Genomic DNA, 21,754 nt, shown 5'->3' on the forward strand with positions numbered 1-21,754 from the left:
TCCAACAAGTCCCACACTCAGATTATAGTTGGCACATTCTTAAAGGGATATTCCATTTTATTTTTATTTTTTGTAAATTTCCAACCCATCCTGCTGTCACTTCCAATCTCACCCTAGATACCTCTCAGGAACACAGACGGGGAGTTCCAATAGTGAAATATTGCAACCAAGGGGAAAGACTTTTAAAGTGCTTTATTATACTCGCAAACGTTAGTTTAAAATGTGCACATCATTAAAAGGCCTGCTGTATAGGCATGCCTGACCCAGGTTTCGCACTTGCTTCCTCATGGGCAATAACTATTTCAACATCGTTCAGTCCTTTAAATACCTCCCTTTCCATGTATCCAGCAAATCAAAAACTTCCGTTTACATATCAAAGTATAACTTTGTGAGCAATGACAAAAAAATACCATGGCACTGGTCAAAAATGTGCATATCAAAGTACAGTGGCCGAAAACCACTTCAGGGCCATTTAACAAGTCACATAAACACTTCCAGTCCAATCGCTGACGGGATTCCCATTTTTAAACACTCCCTCAGTTAACATAAAGGCAATCTGGAGCCTGCCCCCTCAGAACAGTTATAGAGAGAAAATGAACATTTGCAGAAATTTTGCAAGGGAGTAGAAGACCAAAAATGTGCAGGTTTTAGCATGCACATATGGGTCATATTTCTCATTTTGTTCTACTTTTATTGATTTACAGCATTGTCATTGTCATTTTTTGTATTCTGTGTTTTAGTTTTTCTTACTGTTTTTCTGTGTCTAAGTGACTGTAGTTTACTTTTCTTTTGGCAAAGTATAACAGTGTGTATTTTATAAGATTTTGTACATTCTTTCAGTTTATAACTTTCTTTTGTACTTGGCAGGCTCTCCAAACCTTAGAATGAAGCCACCACCCCGGAGAGAATCTAGTCTGGTTTGTTGCCCTTTATTTTATTTTCCTTTCTTGGGAATATGATCATTTTCTTTTTTGGGCTTAATTGAATTAATATCAGTAATGACATTTAAATAATGCAAAGACTCATTATAGGATGTATAGTAAGTGATATGCCTGTAAGCACTGCTAGTTGTGGAAAAAACTGATGAAACACAATAGATTCTCACAAAAGGTCAAGGCTAGGAGACACTAAGGGTACTTTCACACTAGCGTTATTCTTTTCCGGCACTGAGTTCCGTCCTAGGGGCTCAATACCGGAAAAATACTGATCAGTTTTATCCTAATGCATTCTGAATGGAGAGAAATCCGTTCAGGATGCATCCGTTCAGTCCCTCTTTTTGGACAGAGAAAATACCACAGCATGTGCAGTTTTCTCTCCGGCCAAAAATACTGATCACTTGCCGGAAAGCCGGATCCAGCATTAATTTACATTGAAGTGTATTAGTGCTGGATCCAGCATTAAGTGTTCCGGCAAAATGAATCCGGCTTTCCGGTTTGCACACGCGCAGACCTTTAAAAATGCAAAAAAAATATAGATACATTTTTCCAGATTACACCAGAGAGACGGATCCGTTATTTCAATGCATTTGTTAGATCCGTCTGACAAATGCCATCAGTTTGCGTCGGATTGCCGGAACTGCCTGCCGGAATCCTCTGCCACAAGTGTGAAAGTACCCTTAGAGACATAATATACATTCCTAGGGTATGTTTAAGACCAGCAGATATATTGAATATTTATCTGTCATATATATATGATAAATTTAAATTCAACCAATATTTGGTGTGACCACAATTTGCCTTCAAAACTGCATCAGTTCTTCTAGGTACACTTGCACACAGTTTTTGAAAGAACCCAGCAAGGAGGTTGTTCCAAACATCTTGGAGAACTAACCACAGATCTGGATGTGGATGTAGGCTTGTTCAAATCCTTCTGTCTCTTTATGTAATCTCAGACAGGTTCCATGATATTGAGATCAGGGCTCTGTGGGGGCCATATCATCACTTCCTTGGCTCCTTGTTCTTCTTTATGCTGAAGATTGTTCTTAATGACATTAGCTTTATGTTTGAGGTGCAGAATGGAGCCAGCCAGACGCTTCCTGACTGTATTGCATGATGTATCTACCTGTATTTCTCAGTATTGAGGGACACCATTAGTCCTGACCAAGTCCTCATCTCCATTTGCTGAAAAGACACATTTTCCTTGCAAATTTGGGTAAATGGAGTTGGAGATTTGGTCAGGATTAATGGTGTGCTCAATGCTAAGAAATCCAGGCAGATACTTATCCTTCATGCAATACCATGAGAGAACCGTCTGATTACATGAATTATCTTCATTGTAAAGGAGAACAAGGAGTCCTGAAAGTGATGGCCCCCACAGAACCCTGATCTCAACATCATAGAGTCTGTCTGGGATTTCATGAAGAGAAATAATTATTTGAGCAAGCCTACAAATACAGAAGATCTATGGTTATTCTCCAAAATGTTTAGAACTACCTCCCTCCTGAGTTTCTTCAAAAACTCTGTACAAGTGTACCTAGAAGAACTGATGCTGTTTTTGAAGGCATACGAAGTATTGATTAGATTTCGATTTTTCTTTTATTCACTCACTTTGCACTTTGTGAATTGATCAAAATAAAGTATGAACACTATTTTTTAAATCATTTTTACTTTGAAGCATTTTTTCACACCTGGCTAACACTTTTGTACAGCATTGTATATATAATACAGATGCAGTAGAGTTAGGCTACTTTCACACTTGCGTTTGTTGCGGATCCGTCATGGATCTGCACAAACGCATCCGTTCAGATAATACAACCGTCTGCATCCGTTCAGAACGGATCCGTTTGTATTATCTTTAACATAGTCAAAACAGATCCGTCTTGAAGACCATTGAAAGTCAATGGGGGACGGATCTGTTTTCTTTTGTGCCAGATTGTGTCAGTGAAAACGGATCCGTCCCCATTGATTTACATGGTGTGTCAGGACGGATCCGTTTGTATTATCTTTAACATAGTCAAAACAGATCCGTATTGAACACTATTGAAAGTCAATGGGGGACGGATCCGTTTTCTATTGTGCTATATTGTGTCAGTGAAAATGGATCCGTTCCAATTGATTTACATTGTGTGTCAGGACGGATCAGTTTGGCTCAGTTTCGTCAGACGGACACCAAAACGCTGCAGGCAGCGTTTTGGTGTCCGCCTCCAAAGCGGAATGGAGGCGGAACGGATCCAAATGGAGCCAAACTGATGCATTCTGAGTGGATCCTTATCCATTCAGAATGCATTAAGGGCAATACTGATCTGTTTTGGACCGCTTATGAGATCCCTGAACGGATCTCGCAAACGGAAACTAAAACTCCAGTGTGAAAGTAGCCTAACACACATGCTTTATGAGATGTGTTATCTAAACTAAATGCTCTAAGCAAACGCCTGCAATGGCTTTTGTTTTAAGATAACACCATGAGTTAAGAAATTTGAGTTAAGAGTTTGTGTGTTAACCCCGCTACATCTGTAAATATATAATGTCATCTCCAGTTTAACGCTTCATTGTTTTACATTTTTCTGCGTGTGAATACTTATAGTTGTGTCATTGCTAATTATGTCTACAAGACCAGGTACTCTCTTTCTAAAATGGGACCTAAAAACAAACCATTTGAAACCATATCCTTGTTGATTTTTGTTCTCTAGGGATTTCAGTTGCCAAAACCTCCGGAGCCTCCATCAGTTGAAGTGGAGTATTACACAATTGCAGAGTTCCAGTCTTGCATATCTGACGGGATAAGTTTTCGAGGAGGTCAAAAGGCTGATGTAAGCAAAGATTTCTGTTCTTTGAAGCCTATGATGTAATGAGTAACTCCATCTATTGAGAGGGCATGACCTCAAATATGTCTACAAACCATAAAGTTGACATTTTTCAGGCCTGTGATCATTTAGAATTGACATAGAAAAGAATAAATTAGCATACAGTCCATTATATATACATATGCCATTAGTATAATTAGTGAAAATAATAATAAAAAAATGCATAAGCATTATAATTAAAAAATATATATAATTAATCTATATAAATACATTATTTTGGATTTTTTTTTTAATAAACCATCTCTTTTAACGTGCTACAAAGGTCATATAGTCACTACATAGCAGCAACTTACAGTATCTTACTCATGTCTGTGAAGTGTAATATGAATGTCAAAGCCCTATTTCAGACGATTAGTTTTTCAAGAACCAGGGCAATATTATATGTAGAAATCGGGAAGCTGCCAAAGAAGAATTAAATCTTAAAATAGGTTATTTTGGTGTTTTTACAGGTCATTGAAAAGAATTCTGGTGGATGGTGGTATGTCCAGATTGGAGAAAAGGAAGGATGGGCCCCATGTTCATATATTGATAAAAGAAAGAAACCAAACCTAAACCGTAGGACAAGCACATTAACAAGACCAAAGGTCCCCCCACCTGCACCACCTACAAAACCTAAAGATGCAGAAGAAGTGTCAGCCACTCGTCATAGCTGCGCTATGGACTCCAAAGATTCACCAGTAAATCAAATATATGAGGAGCCAGAATATGATGTCCCAGCTTTTGGCTGTGATCCAGAATCTGATGCACATTACTCCATTTCTCAGAGCAATTTTGCTGATGAAATTGTAGAAAGTATGTTCCAGCCTTCCAAACCTTCTCCTGTTTCTACTCTCCAAAGAGCAAAATTTCAAGTGGGAGAATCCTGTGAAAATGTCAGCAATGAAGAAGAGACTATCTATGAAAATGATGGTTTCAGACCATATGTGGATGACACAGCATCAAACAAAGAGTCAAGCGGAGATTCTGATTCACTGAAGAGTTCATCATTGGTGCCAAGAAACTCTCCATCTGGAACCCTTTCTAAACCACCACTTTTAAAAAATAAATCAGAAAGAAATGTCCAGCAGGAAACCACTAAAAATGTTTCCTTCTCAACGAATGAACAGAAAAAACCCAGGTCTGTATCTGATGTTGGTTTGCGATCCGTGCCAAAGGTTGGAGCAAAGAAGGATTCTGAGCAAAAACCTGGAGTCATTCCTTCAACCAAAGCAAAGCCATCAGTTAGACCAAAACCCTTCATTAATAAAACTGATGGTCAAAGCCAGGAAAAAATGGACATTAGCACTTTGCGAAGACAACTAAGGCCAACGGGACAGCTTCGAAGTGGACTTAAAGGTTCTAAAAGTGAAGAATCAGAAAATCTTCCGAAGAGTGCATCAGAGGATATTGAAAGTCCACCAAGAAGAAGCTCCGTGGATAATCCTTCAAGTTCTTCACAATCATTTATATGTCCAAGTGATAAAGACAAATCTGAGGATAGTAATGAGAAAATATTTTGTACTGCCACAAGCACCTATCAAAAAGTTCTGGATACGGAAATAAGCTTTCCAGCAGGAGCAAAAGTAGAAGTCTTGGAGAAACTCGAAAGTGGTTGGTGGTATATAAGATACAAAGATTCAGAAGGTTGGGCACCATCACATTACTTAGACCAAGTAGATAATAAGCAATGGGAAACCTCAGCACCTGAGCCTGAATCTATGAAATGTAAAAAGAATGAAAATAAATCAAACAGCCTGGAAAAGATAGAAAAAAGAGTGCAAGCATTAAATACTATTAACCAAAGCAAAAGAACAACACCTCCAGTTCCCTCAAGGCCGCCTGTAGGATTCTTGAAACCTACAGGGCAAAGTAGTAACGTTGTAAAGTTAAGAAATGGAATAAAACAAATTGCGGTAAGACCCCAGTCTGTATTCGTTTCCCCACCACCCAAGGAAAACAACATTGCTTGTCATCTGCGTAGAAATGAATCGCTGTCTGCTACAGATAATATGAGGTCTGTTCGAAGAAATTCTTCCTTTAACACCGTCCGCTCTCAGGTAAATGAGTCAAAATTCAAACCTACTGATAAAACAGAAGCGGATACAACTCAGATGGAAACATCTTTAAGATCTCCTCAAAGAAATGGGATCCCAGTGTCTACTGTTCGACCAAAACCCATTGAAAAGTCCCAGTTTATCCACAACAACCTTAAAGATATATACGTCTCTATTGCTGACTATGATGGAGATGATGAAACTGTTGGATTTCAAGAAGGGGTTTCTATGGAAGTGTTGGAGAAAAACTCTAATGGCTGGTGGTATTGCCATATTCTTGACAGCGCGAAACCATTTAAAGGATGGGTGCCTTCAAATTATTTAGAGAAAAAGAACTGAGATAAAAATATGACATAGACACCCTTGAGATATTTTCTTAATTTAAAGATTAGACTGAGCGTCCCTCTACTTGGAAAGCCAGCAATATGATCCTCCAAGTGGGGGAGACGCAATCTTCCTGTTTCTATAAAACAGGTATTAAAGAAGAAATTATCCCTGTGAAAAAAATGTTTGGAAATAACACAGGGCATTATATTATGATCAAACAGTTAAAAATGAAAACCACATTTGTGTGCCTTCACTTCATTATCTGGAACACGAGAAATGTCCCCTAAAAATCCAGGGAACTCCTATTGGCACGATCTGCAGAATGCTATGTCTGGGCTGCTGCTCCCTGAGGTCTTGTCTGTTTGCCAACAAGAATAGACACTTATTTAGTGTCTGAAAAAAAATGTGTAACTCAAACAAGGAATGCTAGACGTTGTAATTAATCGTTTCTATCTGGTTTTTGACTTTATAGCCCATGTTCTAATTTGTGTCCAATTTTGCCTTTTGCATGTTTATCTGTGTATGTTCAAATTCGTAAAATTGTGTAGAAAACCGAACCCTAGTTTTTTTTTATTTTTTTTTTTTACTTTCTATTCATTGACTATTTATATAGCCGTTAGATTTTCTCCTCTTAAGTTTCAATACATTCAGTGAAATGGAATAGTATTTGGTGTGCAAGATTCACAGTGAATGCTTTATATGGATCCAAGTACGCAATCCACAAAAGCAAAAATAATCTGCAAGGCTAAAAGGGTCCTATGCCTAGTTTAAATAAAAAAAAAAAAAGGTTAACTGCACTGAGTGTTGTATCTACAACCTTGTGGGTGAGATGTATGTGAACATCCATAGCCGTAGTTAATGAGACCAACACTCCAATGCCAATTTTAATACAATGTATATTATTTAAAGGGATTGTTATAAAAATATAAAAACAGCACCACACCTGCCCATCAACTATATCTGGTACTGCAACTTATCCTTATTGAAGTGAGTGGGACTGTACTGCAATAACACATACAACCCAAGGACAGATGTGGCGTTGTTTCTGGGGGGGAAAAAAACAAAACCTGATTTTTTTTTTTTCTAATCCTAAAAAAACCTTTAATGTACTGGATATGGTCTGTTCATTTAGGCCTATTTACAAGAAGGTATAGAGCCCTTTTAAATAACCACTAAACTTAAAATATAAATGATTTTTACACCTTTGAGGCATTTTTTTTAAATATTGCATTGTACTTATTTTTTAACTTTTTAGCCTTTTTCCAATTGGTCTTTGTTAAAAAAATTAAATAAAAAATTATTGCTGTTTGTCCACTTCTGACTCTGCAGACTGTTCTTTCTGTTTCTCACAGGGAGCAGCTCTGAGTCAGTGAAATTTGAGTGTTACAGAGAAGTGAAGTTTGAATTATATTTTTTTTAAGCCCAATTCAAAAATTTGTTTTAGCCCTAAATGAGCACAATGCAGTAATAAATAAATTCCCTGAAATTGCCCATGGCCTTTAAAGTAAGGCTTCTTTCACAGTAACTTTATTCGTTTCAACAGGCTGTTCTGGCAGAGAACAACCTACCAGAGCTCTCTGGATCCGGCATTGCCGTGTGTTACCGCAATGCCCGCTGACCCCATTGACTATAATGGGAACTAGCGGAGATATGGCTAATGTCCGGATTCAGCCGGACAAAAACCTCTGCCTGAACTAATAACGCTAGTGTAAAACAAGCCTAATGGTTGATATTGTACATATGTTAAATGATGGGTATGGGATTGAATGTCAAGATTCGGCAAGATATGTTCTTTAATAATCCTATTGAAAGATATTGCAGCCAGCCACTTTTGCATTTCAAGTTCTTGGAAACTATTGGAACTTTGAATGTAATGAGTCCTTTTTGTGACATGATGTGTAGCTTGAGCTTAGTGGCCCTTTTAAGTGAGATATATATTGTTGTGCTTCTTTTGGCATGTAGATAATCTATATACACTAATGTGCCATGTTGTGAGCACTAGTTGAAAATGTATTGATCTGCAGTGATTCGCCCTTTGGCCTCAGACGCATTGTTTACATAACAACCGATTCACACTCTGCAGTTTTACCGTTGTATATATTGTCTTTTTATAATAATTATTTTTAAAGTAGTTTTTTTTTTATTATTATATTATAATCGGTTACACGTGACTGAAACATGGTAAGAAAAAACAAAACAAAAGCAGAACAATGCAAGGAATATACATAGATGGGAGATTTGTGGATGGCGGGCAACCTGTGTATTATTGTCAACATTCCATAAGTAATAGGACACTCCCATCTAGTACCTCCTATTGTGGCATTATAGGAATGCCCACCATGAGGAGGAGGAGCAATTGGCTGTGCCAGTGATGGAGAACATCCCCTCAAAACCTCTCTGACACCATACCCCAGAGACAACTAGCCAATTTTAGCATGCACTTGAAAGTAAATACTTAATTGCAGATATATTATGGGTTCTAATATTGTATTTGTGTGTACTGTACCCCTTAGTGGGTTTCTGGCCTTTTGTAAACCCGTTTTTTTTGGTGACCAGATCAGCAGCCTACCCTGTCATATACTGTATGCCATGCATAGTAATGCAGTGTCTGTACTACCTGTACTACTCTTGTGTTTTACTACAAGTGCTACTTCAATAGAGGTCTCTAATGTAGTAAACATATAAAATAATTGAACAACACAGAAACCTTGTAATCAATTTTTGTAAGATTTGTAGCCATATGAAACATTAGTTTATAAAGGAAAATATATTTAATTATATTGGTAACTCGGATAAATAGCAGCCCAGAGAAGGTATTGTACCTTTAATTTAAAGGGGAGTTCCATGTGAGTTATACATGGAAATTAAAGTGAGTTTCCACCTGCATTTTTCTGATTGAATATCATGTAACATGGAAACTGTCCACTACCATTTTATATACTTTTTTTTTTTTTTTTTTTGGACAAATAAAAACCTTTCCTCAGAGACACTTTTGATATGTGAGGTCTACTGGGTTCTACCTAATGTTTTGGTTACAGTTACAAATTCCTGGAGGAGGTGTTCTCCCCTTAATATCCTGAATACTTTCAGCTAGGTAAAAAACAAACAAAACAAGGCCTCATTTACATGTCCGTGTTCGTGATGACATCAGTGACAAGATGGTCAGTGGTTCATCCTTGAAGATGTCCGTGAAGAATCCATGTTTGGTCTGTGTGTCTTCCGTATTCCATGGCTAAAAATTAAGTTCCAGAGCATCTCCTAGCAATGATCTGTGAAAACCACGGGCCAAACATGGACGGCGTCCATGTTGAGTTAGTGGTTATTATTGACCTATAGACTTTAATGCGCATGAGGGATCCGTACTCACGGACACATGGTGTCACCAGGCCCCCCCGGTTCGTGGAAAACCACTGATGTGTGAATACACAATCAGTGGATACGACACGTCTATGATTCACTGACGTGTAAAAGAGGCCTAAGGTGTCATCTGTCTTTGTACATAACCTGCCTAACTGGTGTTACGAATGTGAGGCTTTTATTTTAATTTTTTTTTGTAGAAGCTCTATATAGTTCTGCTGGACAGTATTACATAGAATATACATAGATTACCTGCTTGACTGCAGTACTAATAATAGCAATGATTTTAGTGATTATTAATATTATAACAATGATTATTTTTTATCAATAAGGATAAAGAAGTGGTTCATTATTGGAAACAGATGCACTTTAACAGTAACGTGATTTACGTTTCGGTGCATTATGGAAAAGTGCAGGCCATACAGAACATACGTCAACACATTAATTTATATATATATAAGAAGAGGTTATTTATAATTATTTATAGATATTCACAACTGTTAAGCCAATATTAATAAAGAACTATGTGGCTTTGCAAATTTAGTTTGATATTACAAGGAACCCAAATGATTTGTATACAGCTTTAAAGTTTACCGGATACAGATGCAGCCGAGCTAAAATTGACTCTGATAACACGTCACAGTGTTATCTCGTGCCATATTTTGACAAAAGACTTTGAAATACATTGAAAGAGTTACTTAACCTTTTTGTGCCTTTTTTTACTTAATGCGTTAACCATCAAGTTTAGCTCTGCTGCATCTGTACCTTCTCAGAGGTGGCAGCCATTTGCGGGCTACCTTCGTCTTGATGTAGTTGGAATCCCAAAGACGGGATTAAAGCATCCCTCCAATCAGGAGCTCAAAAATTCTATTTACGTCAGTACCTACCAAGGTGGATTACCTGCCATTTATTTTCCACAGATCCTGCCCCTTGGCTGCTGTTTATCTCCGCTCCATTAGGACAGAGCAGTAATCTATGACTGCAGTTTAGCTACAATGCCGCCACAGAGAGAGGTGGTCTGAGACATACCCACTGCTCTTCTACAGCCTGAATGAATGATGATACGGGGGGGTGTCTTAGACTACCTTAGACTCTCTGTAGGCACTATAGTCAAAGATCAGATCTTGGATCAGATAATGGAGCCAATCTAAACAGCAAAATCCTCTGTAGGAAACGACCTATATATCATATTTGAGCTCCTGACTGGAGGGTGGCTTTAATTGCCATATATCAAATTATTGTTCTCTCAAACGACTGTTCTCACTGAATTTGCAGGCCCTTTCAACAATAATAGGTTACCCCTTTTTATTTTACAGTTGCTCTGTAGAGGAGATTGAAGCCCTAAAATCTGTCTTTTTTTTTTACTGCAAATTATACTCGAAAGAGTCAAAGGTTGTACATAGAAATAAGCAGGCCCCATAGCAAATATTAAAATGGGCTTCCATTATGGTACTGGTCTTTGTTAACCAAGACAGATGGGTCTGGTGTTAGTTTCCTCCTCCATATATTCTCCATGACTCTTGGGCCAGTTCCCTACTTCTTTGCTACCAATGTAGATCCCCTAGAGCAGGGATACTCAACCGGCGGCCCTCCAGCTGTTACAAAACTACAACTCCCAGGTTGAGCATCCCTGCCCTAGAGAGAGGCAACTTGCACATTACCACCTAACAGCAAAGGGAATGGGACCAACCAAAACTGGGCCTCTCTTTCTTCCGTAGCCCCATAGTAGACTCTATGGTATTTAAGATGTGGCAACTTTGGTAGAAGGAAAGGTTTTAACTCTCTGATCTCCCCCATAGAGCAATTTATAATATTAGCACCTGTACATTCATGGGAGAAATAGTGGTGAAATTTTTCCCTTAAAGCGCAGGATTTGAAGCGGTATCAGTAGTTGAGATGTGCAAGTTTCTGTCAATTTGATTTCTGTCTGATTCAACCAAATCGAATTCCCATTTCAGACCCAAATTGATTTTACCTGATTCAAAAGTGCTTCAATTTTCTTGGAAAACTGTGGAAGACATTCTAGTCTCTCTGATTCTGTAGAATTGATTCGCACATGTCCACTCTGTAGCCTGAAGATTAAATGACAGCATCCTCTAATGCCCCAGTTACAAAAGGTGGTGGTGCCATATGGTGAGACAACCATCAGACTGCGGCTGATTGCGCAGCAGAGGTTGCACCAGGAGTGGTGTAGCAGAAGTTGCCCTAGACGTGATGTGCAGCAGAAGTTGCCCTAGACGTGATATGCAGCAGAAGTTGCCCTAGACGTGATGTGCAGCAGAAGTTGCCCTAGACGTGATGTGCAGCAGAAGTTGCCCTAGACGTGATGTGCAGCAGAAGTTGCCCTAGACGTGATGTGCAGCAGAAGTTGCCCTAGACGTGATGTGCAGCAGAAGTTGCCCTAGACGTGATGTGCAGCAGAAGTTGCCCTAGACGTGATGTGCAGCAGAAGTTGCCCTAGACGTGATGTGCAGCAGAAGTTGCCCTAGACGTGATGTGCAGCAGAAGTTGCCCTAGACGTGATGTGCAGCAGAAGTTGCCCTAGACGTGATGTGCAGCAGAAGTTGCCCTAGACGTGATGTGCAGCAGAAGTTGCCCTAGACGTGATGTGCAGCAGAAGTTGCCCTAGACGTGATGTGCAGCAGAAGTTGCCCTAGACGTGATGTGCAGCAGAAGTTGCCCTAGATGTGATGTGCAGCAGAGGTTGCTCCAGAAGTTATCTCACAACAAGGGCCTTATCATAAATTTGTTGTTGGAAGTTCATAATGCTTTTCATAGAATGAACTATTGCAACTTCGACACCCAACGCGTACAACACTCTGTTAATAATGTGCTATGTCTGCAGCATCATGGCCAGTCTGAGCTTTCTTTGAGTTATTGTCATCACATTCATTGAGCCAAAAATATGAGATTGAGTAACATTGGGCAATAAGCTTCAGTCTGTTTATAGAGGACTCTGTAAATTTTAATACGATTAGAGATTAGATTAGAGCCAATCGATTTGTAAAAATTGATTAATCTCGTCAAGCAGAGTTCTGCACGAAGTTGAGGACACTCGCCCTGCTGCTTGATTGACAGGGCCGAACATCTCGGCTGGCCCTGAAAATCTCACGCCTGCACCATTGCTCCGAGTACACTTCTGGGTACCAGTGCATGAACATTCACTGCTCCAGTAGCAGAAGCAGAGCCTGTGCACTGAGATATCCAACTCTGTCATTCAAGCGGCAGGGGAAGGCGTCCTTGGCTTCGGGTGCAGAACTATGCTTGATGAGACGAATCATTTACAAATGTATTTGCTCTTCTCACAATAATTTTTTTTCTATTTTAGTAGAAATCCTGGTTGTAAAGTTTCTAAATCCCCGTGGTCTTATCATAAATGAGTACAGTTAGACCCAGTGCTTTGGAGGAAGCCCTCTAGTGGTTGCTCTCTGCAATTTAAGACAAAATAAGTCCTATTTTTACTGTATACTGCAACTTTATTAATAATGAGCACTTCTGAGTTCGTTATTGATTGTTATAAAATGCCTGATTTAGCTTTTGGTTTCTATAGAAGATATATTGATTTTTCTTTTTTTAAATACTTCTGGATGAATTACACTTGTGAGCCGGATAACATTTTCTTCATGTAAGAGTTAGGTTACTGTTTCTTTTAAGTATTTGTATATGCATTTATTAGAGAAGGGATTTGATGCCTTTATTTTATCGTTGACACCTGTGTTCTATGTCTAAAATATGGTAAATTAGGATTATTGTCATGCAGGTAACTTTGGTTTCTTGGGTGAACGGAAGGTGTAGTATTTTTTGGACTTGGGAACATATGGTACAGTGGATTAGAGGACATAGTTGTACATTCATTAGGATATTTGCTATACATTGGGTAAAAGTTTCTTAGATTTGAAATATTTTGGGTACTACAGCCTATTTACCATGACAAAGACATCCTGAGGATGGTATTCTCATAGAATAAGGTTAAGGCTACACAGGCAATTTGGTCATTGCAACCTATAGATAACCCAAAGCATCCTAGACATTAGTGAAGTGGTGCAATGTAACACCAGACTGCTAGATGATGATGGAAACGGATCCATTAGTAAATATCAGTTAGCACAGTTCAGAGCCGTTTCAGGTCGGCTTCATCCACAGTCATTGCGCTCAGCATCGCTTCTTCGTAGAAGGGAAACTTTTGCATTGAAGCCTAGGAGTTTCAAGTTAAGAACAAATGTCTTGCACTTCATTGGTATCATACATGATATCTGTATCGGTGGCCACCCATGCACCATCATTTTAGATTTATAATCCACCATTGGTGTCATATCTGGAATCTACCTATTGATGGCCACTCACACATGTCAACTTTCAGAACAACATTGATACCGTAATTACAAGTCCACCTAAGGCTGGGTTCACATCACCCATTGGAAAATCTGAAAGCCTGCTGCAGCAGAAGAGCAGACTACCGGAGTCACCGTAAATATCCGGAATAGCCCTCATTCACTATAATGGGATCCTGCATGAATGCCATCTGCCAGAAAAAAACTCTACATTCAGTGGTATTTCTTTATCAGAAAGACGGTATTTATGGTTGAAACCCGCTGGATCCCAGTGCATTCTTATTTCAGTTTTCTTTACAAATTTGAAAACCCCCCCACAGCTACCTTAGTAGTCACATACTGCAGTTGTAGAAGGTGCCCACAGACCGAATAGTAACCTGGCTCTTACTATACTCTTACTATATTCACATCACCTAGTCTATTAGAAAGACGACGGCATTTTTATAACGTCCGAAATCACTTTTTGCAATTGTAGAGCTGCATATTTTTTTAGTAAATTGTATATTTATATACCGGTATATCTTATGCTTTAATTAAAAAAAAAGAAAACCTATAAACTAGGCTATGGCTTTAATGATATATAACACACAAGGGAATTTGCAGGGCTTATATCAGCCATGTATGTATCTTTATCTAGTAACCAGTATTTCATTCTAGGTAGCCATTGTTAACATTTTATGTCGCGTGTTATTTGCTCTATGGTTTTTGTTAAGTCAGTGTTTAAAATTCGCTTCACTACAAAAAAATAAAAATCGATATAAAGGATATGTGCAATATATGGAATATGAGTACAGGCTTCTCATCCAGGACCTTTGTTGTTACTGAGGTTTTTGATGAAAGGAGGACTACCTGATGATCTATAACAAACCCCCATATCTGTGTTTTGAAGGCTTATTCTTGTGTCTGGTTATATATCCTGGATCCCTGTGATAACACTTCCTGTCACTGGCCTTTGAAGGTCAGATGGATCCCAGTTGGAATCCAGCTTTATTTTTCCAAAAATAAAAGGGGGAAAAAAGCTGATTTGTTTCCGTGTCTCTTGACTGATGTTACCGAGATGTCACAGCTCAGGGCAGGAAGTGTCATTGGGATTCAAGCAGAGCAGGGATGCCCAACCTGCGGCCCTCCAGCTGTTGTAAAACGACAACTCCCATAATGTCCTGCTGTAGACTGATAGCTGTGTGCTGTCCAGGCATGCTGGGAGTTGTAGTTTTAAAAAATCTGGAGGGCCGCAGGTTGGGCATCCCTGAAGCAGAGGAATCACTTTCTTGAAGGGGCTGTCCGGTTTCAGAAGGAAAACTGACAAAACAGAAGTGATAATTTCTTACCTGGCACATCACCGCTCTGGTTCTACCAGCCGTGACCTGTTTACTGGGCTGCAGCAGTGAAATCAGGTCTACAACGCATGACCACTGCAGCTAATTACTGCGCCAAAGAGACCAATGGCTGGCTGCAGTGGTCACGTGATGTCACTGCTGCAGCCTTGTAAACAGATCCTGGCTGAGAGAATCGGCGTGGGATCTTCCAGGTAAGTAACAATCACTTATTACAGGTGGATCTCCTATGTTTGGTTTCCTTCTGAAGTGGGACAACCCCTTTAACCTTCAACACCGGTATAAATCTATGGGGTAGGTAGACATTCTGGTAATTCTTAGAGCAGAGAATATTGTGGAGCATATCTTTCCAAAGTATGCTGCAAAGAGCATGCTCACTCCTTTTATCAACTTACCTCTTGGAGTGGTGTGCACAGTGTGAAATTACCATTGATACCATGCACTCAGGAAACGGTGAGCCAGACCAGTGTGTTTAACCCGGGTAGGTTTTCGGTGCTCAAAGTCGTGGAAGAGACATTTGCATTGTATTTAGCCCCATCTTTTCAGAGGGGATCACAGTGCACAGTGAGACCTTCCAGTTGGTACTGTGTAAGTTATATTAGCTACCAAGTAAAAACTTATTTTGAGGTAGTAGCTTCTTTTTCTTTTTTTGTTCTTTTTTAAAAGCTAGTTGCAGCGTTGCTACCTCAATTCAGGGAAAACGCTTTGCATGGAAATAAAATCTCAAGATAAAAAAATTAGAGCATTATTATATTTATCAACTGGAGTTCTGCTGCTAGTCCTCTCATTATTTTTTTTTTCTTTTTAAATAAGGGATATTTCAGTGCATTAAATAAATAAATAAAATAAAGGCACTGCTCAGTCTTTCCACAAAAAAAACTGATGAACTGTCAGGCAGCTGCCGTTTTTTTTTTTTTGTATATTGGTTGGTTATATTCAGAACATAGTTATGCATTTCTCCCACGTACAGACATTTTTTTTTTCATATTGCTTTTTTTATGTGGCTGTTATATTAACAGCTATTCATGTTGTAAGTTTTTGTGTCATTTTTTTTTTCAGCAGAACCTCCATATTTTTAAAAAAAATATTTGTATTTTATACAGTACATCACCTTTTTGGTTAATTTTTCGCCTAGAGGGAGACACAGAATTCAGCACCTCGTCTCTGTGTTGTGTATTTTTTTTTAAAGTCTTGCACTGGGCTGGTCCCAAAAATTTTTTGTATTAATATCGTAAGTGCAATCCAGTTAAGCAGGTTTTAATTTGAGTGCAGTTAATATTAGATTTTATGAATAGCTTCACACTGGCTTTAACAAATCTTATCTTAAACAGCTTCAGCCACCACTGTCCTGAGTTGAGCTTCCTGTTGCTTCCAAGCCGCGGTGATAACTATTCATACCTTTCCATGGTAATTGGACATCTGAATAAACTAATACTAGACAAATTGCTAAAGGAAGGGTATATCTAGTTATGACTGCGGCAGTGAAAATGCTAGTGTTAACGGATATAAAAACCCTTTAACACTGCAAAAGTTTATGAGAGCCTCAATATGACAAAAAAATTCAACTAAAAAAACAAGGCTAAACTGGAATTATCTGAATAACTTTCCAAGAAATGACCATAATTGGAGCATAGTAAAAGAGGACTCTGTTCAAAGGTATATTCAGTTTTGTGTGTTAAGTCTATTGTTTGCAAAGTTTCTTAAACTTCTGGGAGGTCTCTAAAGGCCACCATACATCTTGAGATTTAGCCATCTTTGCAGTAATGTACGGTGGTCTCTCTAGAGGACTGAAGACTAAGAAAGTGGCAATGACTCCTCAATCCTGCTCCTTTTAAAACTAGCTTAGTAATGTCCTTTAAATGAATGCTTCGATTTAATTTTCCGTGAATTCTGCTTCATGTAATATGTAGTAATGCAATCTATAAGTGCACTGAAGAGGTGCAAGCATGTTGTGAATCAAAAGAGCAATCCTTTAAACTGGGGTTGTAAAAGGTAGAATGAACTTGATCTTGAATGCTAATCTGTTTGTTTGTGTTGCTATATTTTAGAAAAGTGATATGCTTCATTAGAGAAAAGGGTCTCCTTTTATTCCCCGTAAAACGCACCACTCTTGTCCATGGGTGGTGTATTTCCTCTCAGCCCTAGATAAGTGTGTGCAGCTGATTGGTAACGCCAGGCAAAATCCAGGTACAAGCAGACCCTTATAGACTAATCCTGGGCAAGCCTTTCAACCAAACCCAACAATTCTAGGCACTGGAGGACTAGCGCATCAACAAGAATGCTTGAGCCTAAATGCGGACCAGATGTATTAAGCTGTATAAGTGCTAGGAGTAACTTCGTTCAAAGTGCAAGGGCAGTAAATACTTGGGGATTCACAATTACAATGTTCCAAAAGTACAATGCTGTAGTTTAGCTTTCCCTGGACTAATAGACTCTGCAAACTTTAAGTATTTTCATAAACCTTTTGATTTCTTTGTGTTGCACTCCTGTTTGTGTTGCACAAGCATTAATTATTCTATCCATGATGGGCATTTTCTGATGCAGTCATTTATGAGGAGAGTTTTTTTTTTATAACTATATTAATTATTTCTTCAACAGACCAGTTACAGTTGGACTATCCTCTAATTGGTCTCCAATTGAAAGCATTCATTTCATTGCTCTAGGGGGTGGTAAGAGCCATAACATGAAGAATTCCTTTACTTAAATGTAGTAATATGGCTTTACTGATGAAACAAAAGAGGGCTGGAGAGTTTATGAAAGATGAAGAATGTTGAGTTGTTGGTCAGTAAAGTTTCTGTATGTGGTCGCATGTTGCTGAGTGTTTCGTCCTGTGGAATGTTATATTGAGGGAATAACAGGACATTTGAGAAAAGGGGCTAAGAGAAGTTGATTGTGAAAGATTCAGAAGGAACATAAGAAAGTTGAAATGTAGGTTTAAAATTTGGGGAGAATTGTTTACCCGTTTAGCAAAAGAATTTAATGTTTTTCTCAAAAGAAGGAATGTCAGCTCTTAAGCATATATGACTGTGTACTGTGAAACACGTAAGATTTGGAGAAGGTTGGCCTTCTAGTGGAAGTGTTGAAGTGTTTAGATGTTCTTTTAGCAATATTTTTCTGTGGTCGGTGTCGTCTGACGTTCTTAACACAGGAACTAACAGATGGACCAACTGACCTTACAAATAGTAGTAGACATGAGACTTTAGATCAGTGTTACCCAACCAAGATTCCTTGAAACCAAGGTGTTTTTAGAACCTGTTATGGGTTCCTCAGGAGAAGGCAACAGCTCTAATTGTATAGTGGGAAAAAGGTTGAGAATTACTGTCTTAGATGTCAGTGGGTTACTCTTGTTGACGAGGATGATTAGAACATTGGAAATCTTGGTAGAAATGTGACTAAATGGTTTTAATTTTTTTGCAATGTACCAACACAATATGTGACAACCATCTGTCAGCTTGATTATTGAAAGCATTACTAATAAGTGGTAATGTGTTGTACTGGTATGTTACCTAAGAGGACTCCTACTGCATTGCAACAAAAATCTTTGCCCAATGGATGGTCTGATGATGAATATCGACTGAGATTGTTGCTTCTCCTCAGACTTTAGTATTCTTTTTGTGGCCTGAAAGATATTCCATTAATTTTGTAGGAATTACTTAAACATCAGGTATTTTAAATTGCCTGATTTCTCAAATACACACATGCAAGTTCTGAACACAAGGTGCCTTTATGAACTTAGGGAAGACATAGTCAGGAATCCTCATTTGCGGGAATAGTTTAGAGCCTTCAAGAGGATGTCTGTGTTTGATAATGGAATTTAGTTTTCATGGTCCCCAACAGTAGCCTGATCGTAAGGTGTCACATTGCTGAGGCCACCAAATATTAGTAGTTTATTGGCTTGAATGTGGAACTTCTGTTAAGTCAGAATTATCTAATGGGTTATATGAAAATGGCGGTTCTAAACCTGACTGCCCATTTATCAGCTTAAATCTAAAATTTTTTTTTTTTTTAAACCTGTTTTAATTATTCCTTCAACACTGGTCCATATTTTTTTAAAGTTCCCCACACTTTTAGTATAGCAGCCTAGCAGTTAGATCAGTATTTCATTTGATCTAAGGTCCTTTGTGTCATATGCTGATCTCCATCTGCAACGTTTAGTTGGTATAAAGGGAACAAATCAATTGAAATCTTTTATGGCTAATTTTACATGAGGAGATATATAGTTCTTGCATCGGATAACTTTTTATCTGTATATTTATTGAAAAAAATCATCACATGTGATCATCTCCCAGTTTAAGTATGCTTTAGACTAAGGAGGTGCTAATGATCTTATATATTGTACTATTTATATCTACATGTAAGCAGCTTAACATATATTCCATTTCCGGCAAAGAGAAAATAAGAAAATCCCAATTCTACTTAGGCATGTATGTATTTATTACTTTATGGTAATACATTGCCCTGCCAATTGTGGTCGTTATGAACCCTACGAATTGGAGAACTTGAAAACCGTAAGATAGGATTTGTCTTTTATGTTTACATTGCATCTTTTATTTCTTTTTGAAAAATAAAAATTTAGATTTTTTTTGAAACCCGTTTATGTTGTGAGTATATTCCTTAACCTTTGTTCTAGAAAACTTTGAATAATTACTGTAAAGTGCATTCTTTTTTCTTTTTTAACCCGTAACCTCTCCTGTCTGTTTTAGCAGCTACTTGTATTCCCCATTTAATAACAATTCTGGAGCATCTGTTCTTATGGCTCTATGATGTGCCATTTCTTTATTATTCCTGATAGAAGTTATAAATGAAATGCTAGCAGTTTGCAGTGGAGGTCGAGATGGGTTTTACCAGTTGGGGGAGTGTCCCTGCAGAGTCTATCACTGGCAGCACTGATTGCATAATGTCCGACTATGCAAGGAGAAACCACTCAACTGGTAACACCCATCTGGATCTTCATTGCAAACTGCTAGTAATTCGTTCATAATGTCTAGCAGGTATAGCACGTCAGAGAGTCACACAGTAAGAATAGATGCCCCAGAATTGTTATTACATGGAAAATGCAAGTAGTTATTAAAACGGACATGTCAGGAGAGGTGATGGGTCCTCTTTAATGACAGCACACAGTCTATTGATTTGGAGTTGTGCCACGCTCTAAAATTATCCCATATTCATAAGCAGGATAGAGCATAACAAGCTTATTATGGAAGTCCAATAACTGGGACCCCCACCAATCATGAGAACAGGGGTCCCTGTCCTCCAAAACGATGCGTGACCACTGCAGCTTCTTTTATTCTCTATGGATCTGTCAGAAATAGCTGAGCAGCGATCATGTCCAAATTTCCACTCAATTTATACAGGGGAACGGGCCTACCATTTGCATGATAGTTGGGGGTCATAGCTGTGGAAAGGGAAAAACGTTACAACTTGCCACAATATTTTTGATGATAGTGGTTCTTCCCCAGTCAGCATCTACCTGGCCAGAAAAGGAACTCTAATCTTCTTTGCTCATTAGAAATATAGAGGATGTCGTAACTAACTGGTGCATGAAAGGGAGTCTGATTCATCACTCTATTTCTATCAAAAAGAAAAGCTAAGGAATTATATAGACGTTACTTATTGCTCATATATGGGTTGTTTCTTACACGTTTTCTTATCTGGGAACTAATGAAGATACCACCAACACTCGTATTTTTAATCCAGTATATAATTCTTTGGATATATTTTGTATATACAGATGCAGACAACTTGGCAGAGCAGTGTTTCCGAGCCAGTATCTCAGGCAGTGTTGGACTGGGATGCTTAGGGCCCACCAGCAACATTTTTGGGGGGGCCCACCTTATGGATACATTCAAATTAGAAATGAGCAAATTTCGTATTTTGAAATTCGTTTACTTGTAAAAGGTGAATTGCGTTATGGATTCCGTTACCATGGACCATAACGCAATTCTATGACGGAATGCATAACGCAATGCCTTTAGAGGCATTCCGTTATTCATTCCGTCATAACAGAAGTCTATGGGCTGCAAAATGGATCTGTTCAGTTATTGTTATGCAGGGGAGTCCTCTCCTGATCCTGAGTCCTCTCTTGCATAACAGAAACGGGCCGGATCCGTTATGCAGCCCATAGACTTCTATTATGATTGAATGAATAACGGAATGCCTCTAAAGGCATTCCGTTATGCATTCCGTCATAGAATTGTGTTATGGTCTGAGGTAACGGAATCCATAACGCAATTCACCTTTTACCAGTAAACGAATCGCAAATGAATTTCATAACAGGCAATTCGCTCTTCTCCAATTCAAATATTACCTGCTCACACTAGATGCTACCAGATGATGGAATATGGGGTCCCTGCAGCAGCTCTGAGAAGGTAGGTCCTGGGGAGAAGAGGACACTAGTGGCTTTCCTCTATACCTAGAAGTCATCTCACCTCTGATCGTGTCTATGATAATAAAACTGGAGTTTCTTTAATAATCTATCAGTTTTTTTTATATGAACATAGGCTGGTTGAGGTGCTGTACATTGAATATATGTATGTAGTGTGGTAAGTCTACTGTGTTATGTGCCACTTG

At 38.6% G+C, this 21,754-nt stretch overlaps 1 protein-coding gene across 3 annotated transcripts in view; it reads left to right on the plus strand.

The window, feature by feature from the left end:
* SH3PXD2A (SH3 and PX domains 2A) overlaps positions 1–19,773 on the plus strand; it is a 312,517-nt gene extending 292,744 nt beyond the window's left edge. For all 3 annotated transcript variants that reach the window (XM_044297873.1, XM_044297874.1, XM_044297875.1), the window contains 3 exons: positions 868–917; positions 3,629–3,748; positions 4,252–19,773. In XM_044297873.1, coding sequence (XP_044153808.1) covers positions 868–917; positions 3,629–3,748; positions 4,252–6,174 — 2,093 coding nt within the window. In that variant the 3' untranslated portion in view covers positions 6,175–19,773. The remainder of the gene's footprint in view (positions 1–867; positions 918–3,628; positions 3,749–4,251) is intronic.
* Positions 19,774–21,754: the final 1,981 nt, after the last annotated feature.

This window comes from Bufo gargarizans, chromosome 6 (genome assembly GCF_014858855.1).
Source record: "Bufo gargarizans isolate SCDJY-AF-19 chromosome 6, ASM1485885v1, whole genome shotgun sequence".
In the NCBI taxonomy this organism is placed as follows: domain Eukaryota; kingdom Metazoa; phylum Chordata; class Amphibia; order Anura; family Bufonidae; genus Bufo; species Bufo gargarizans.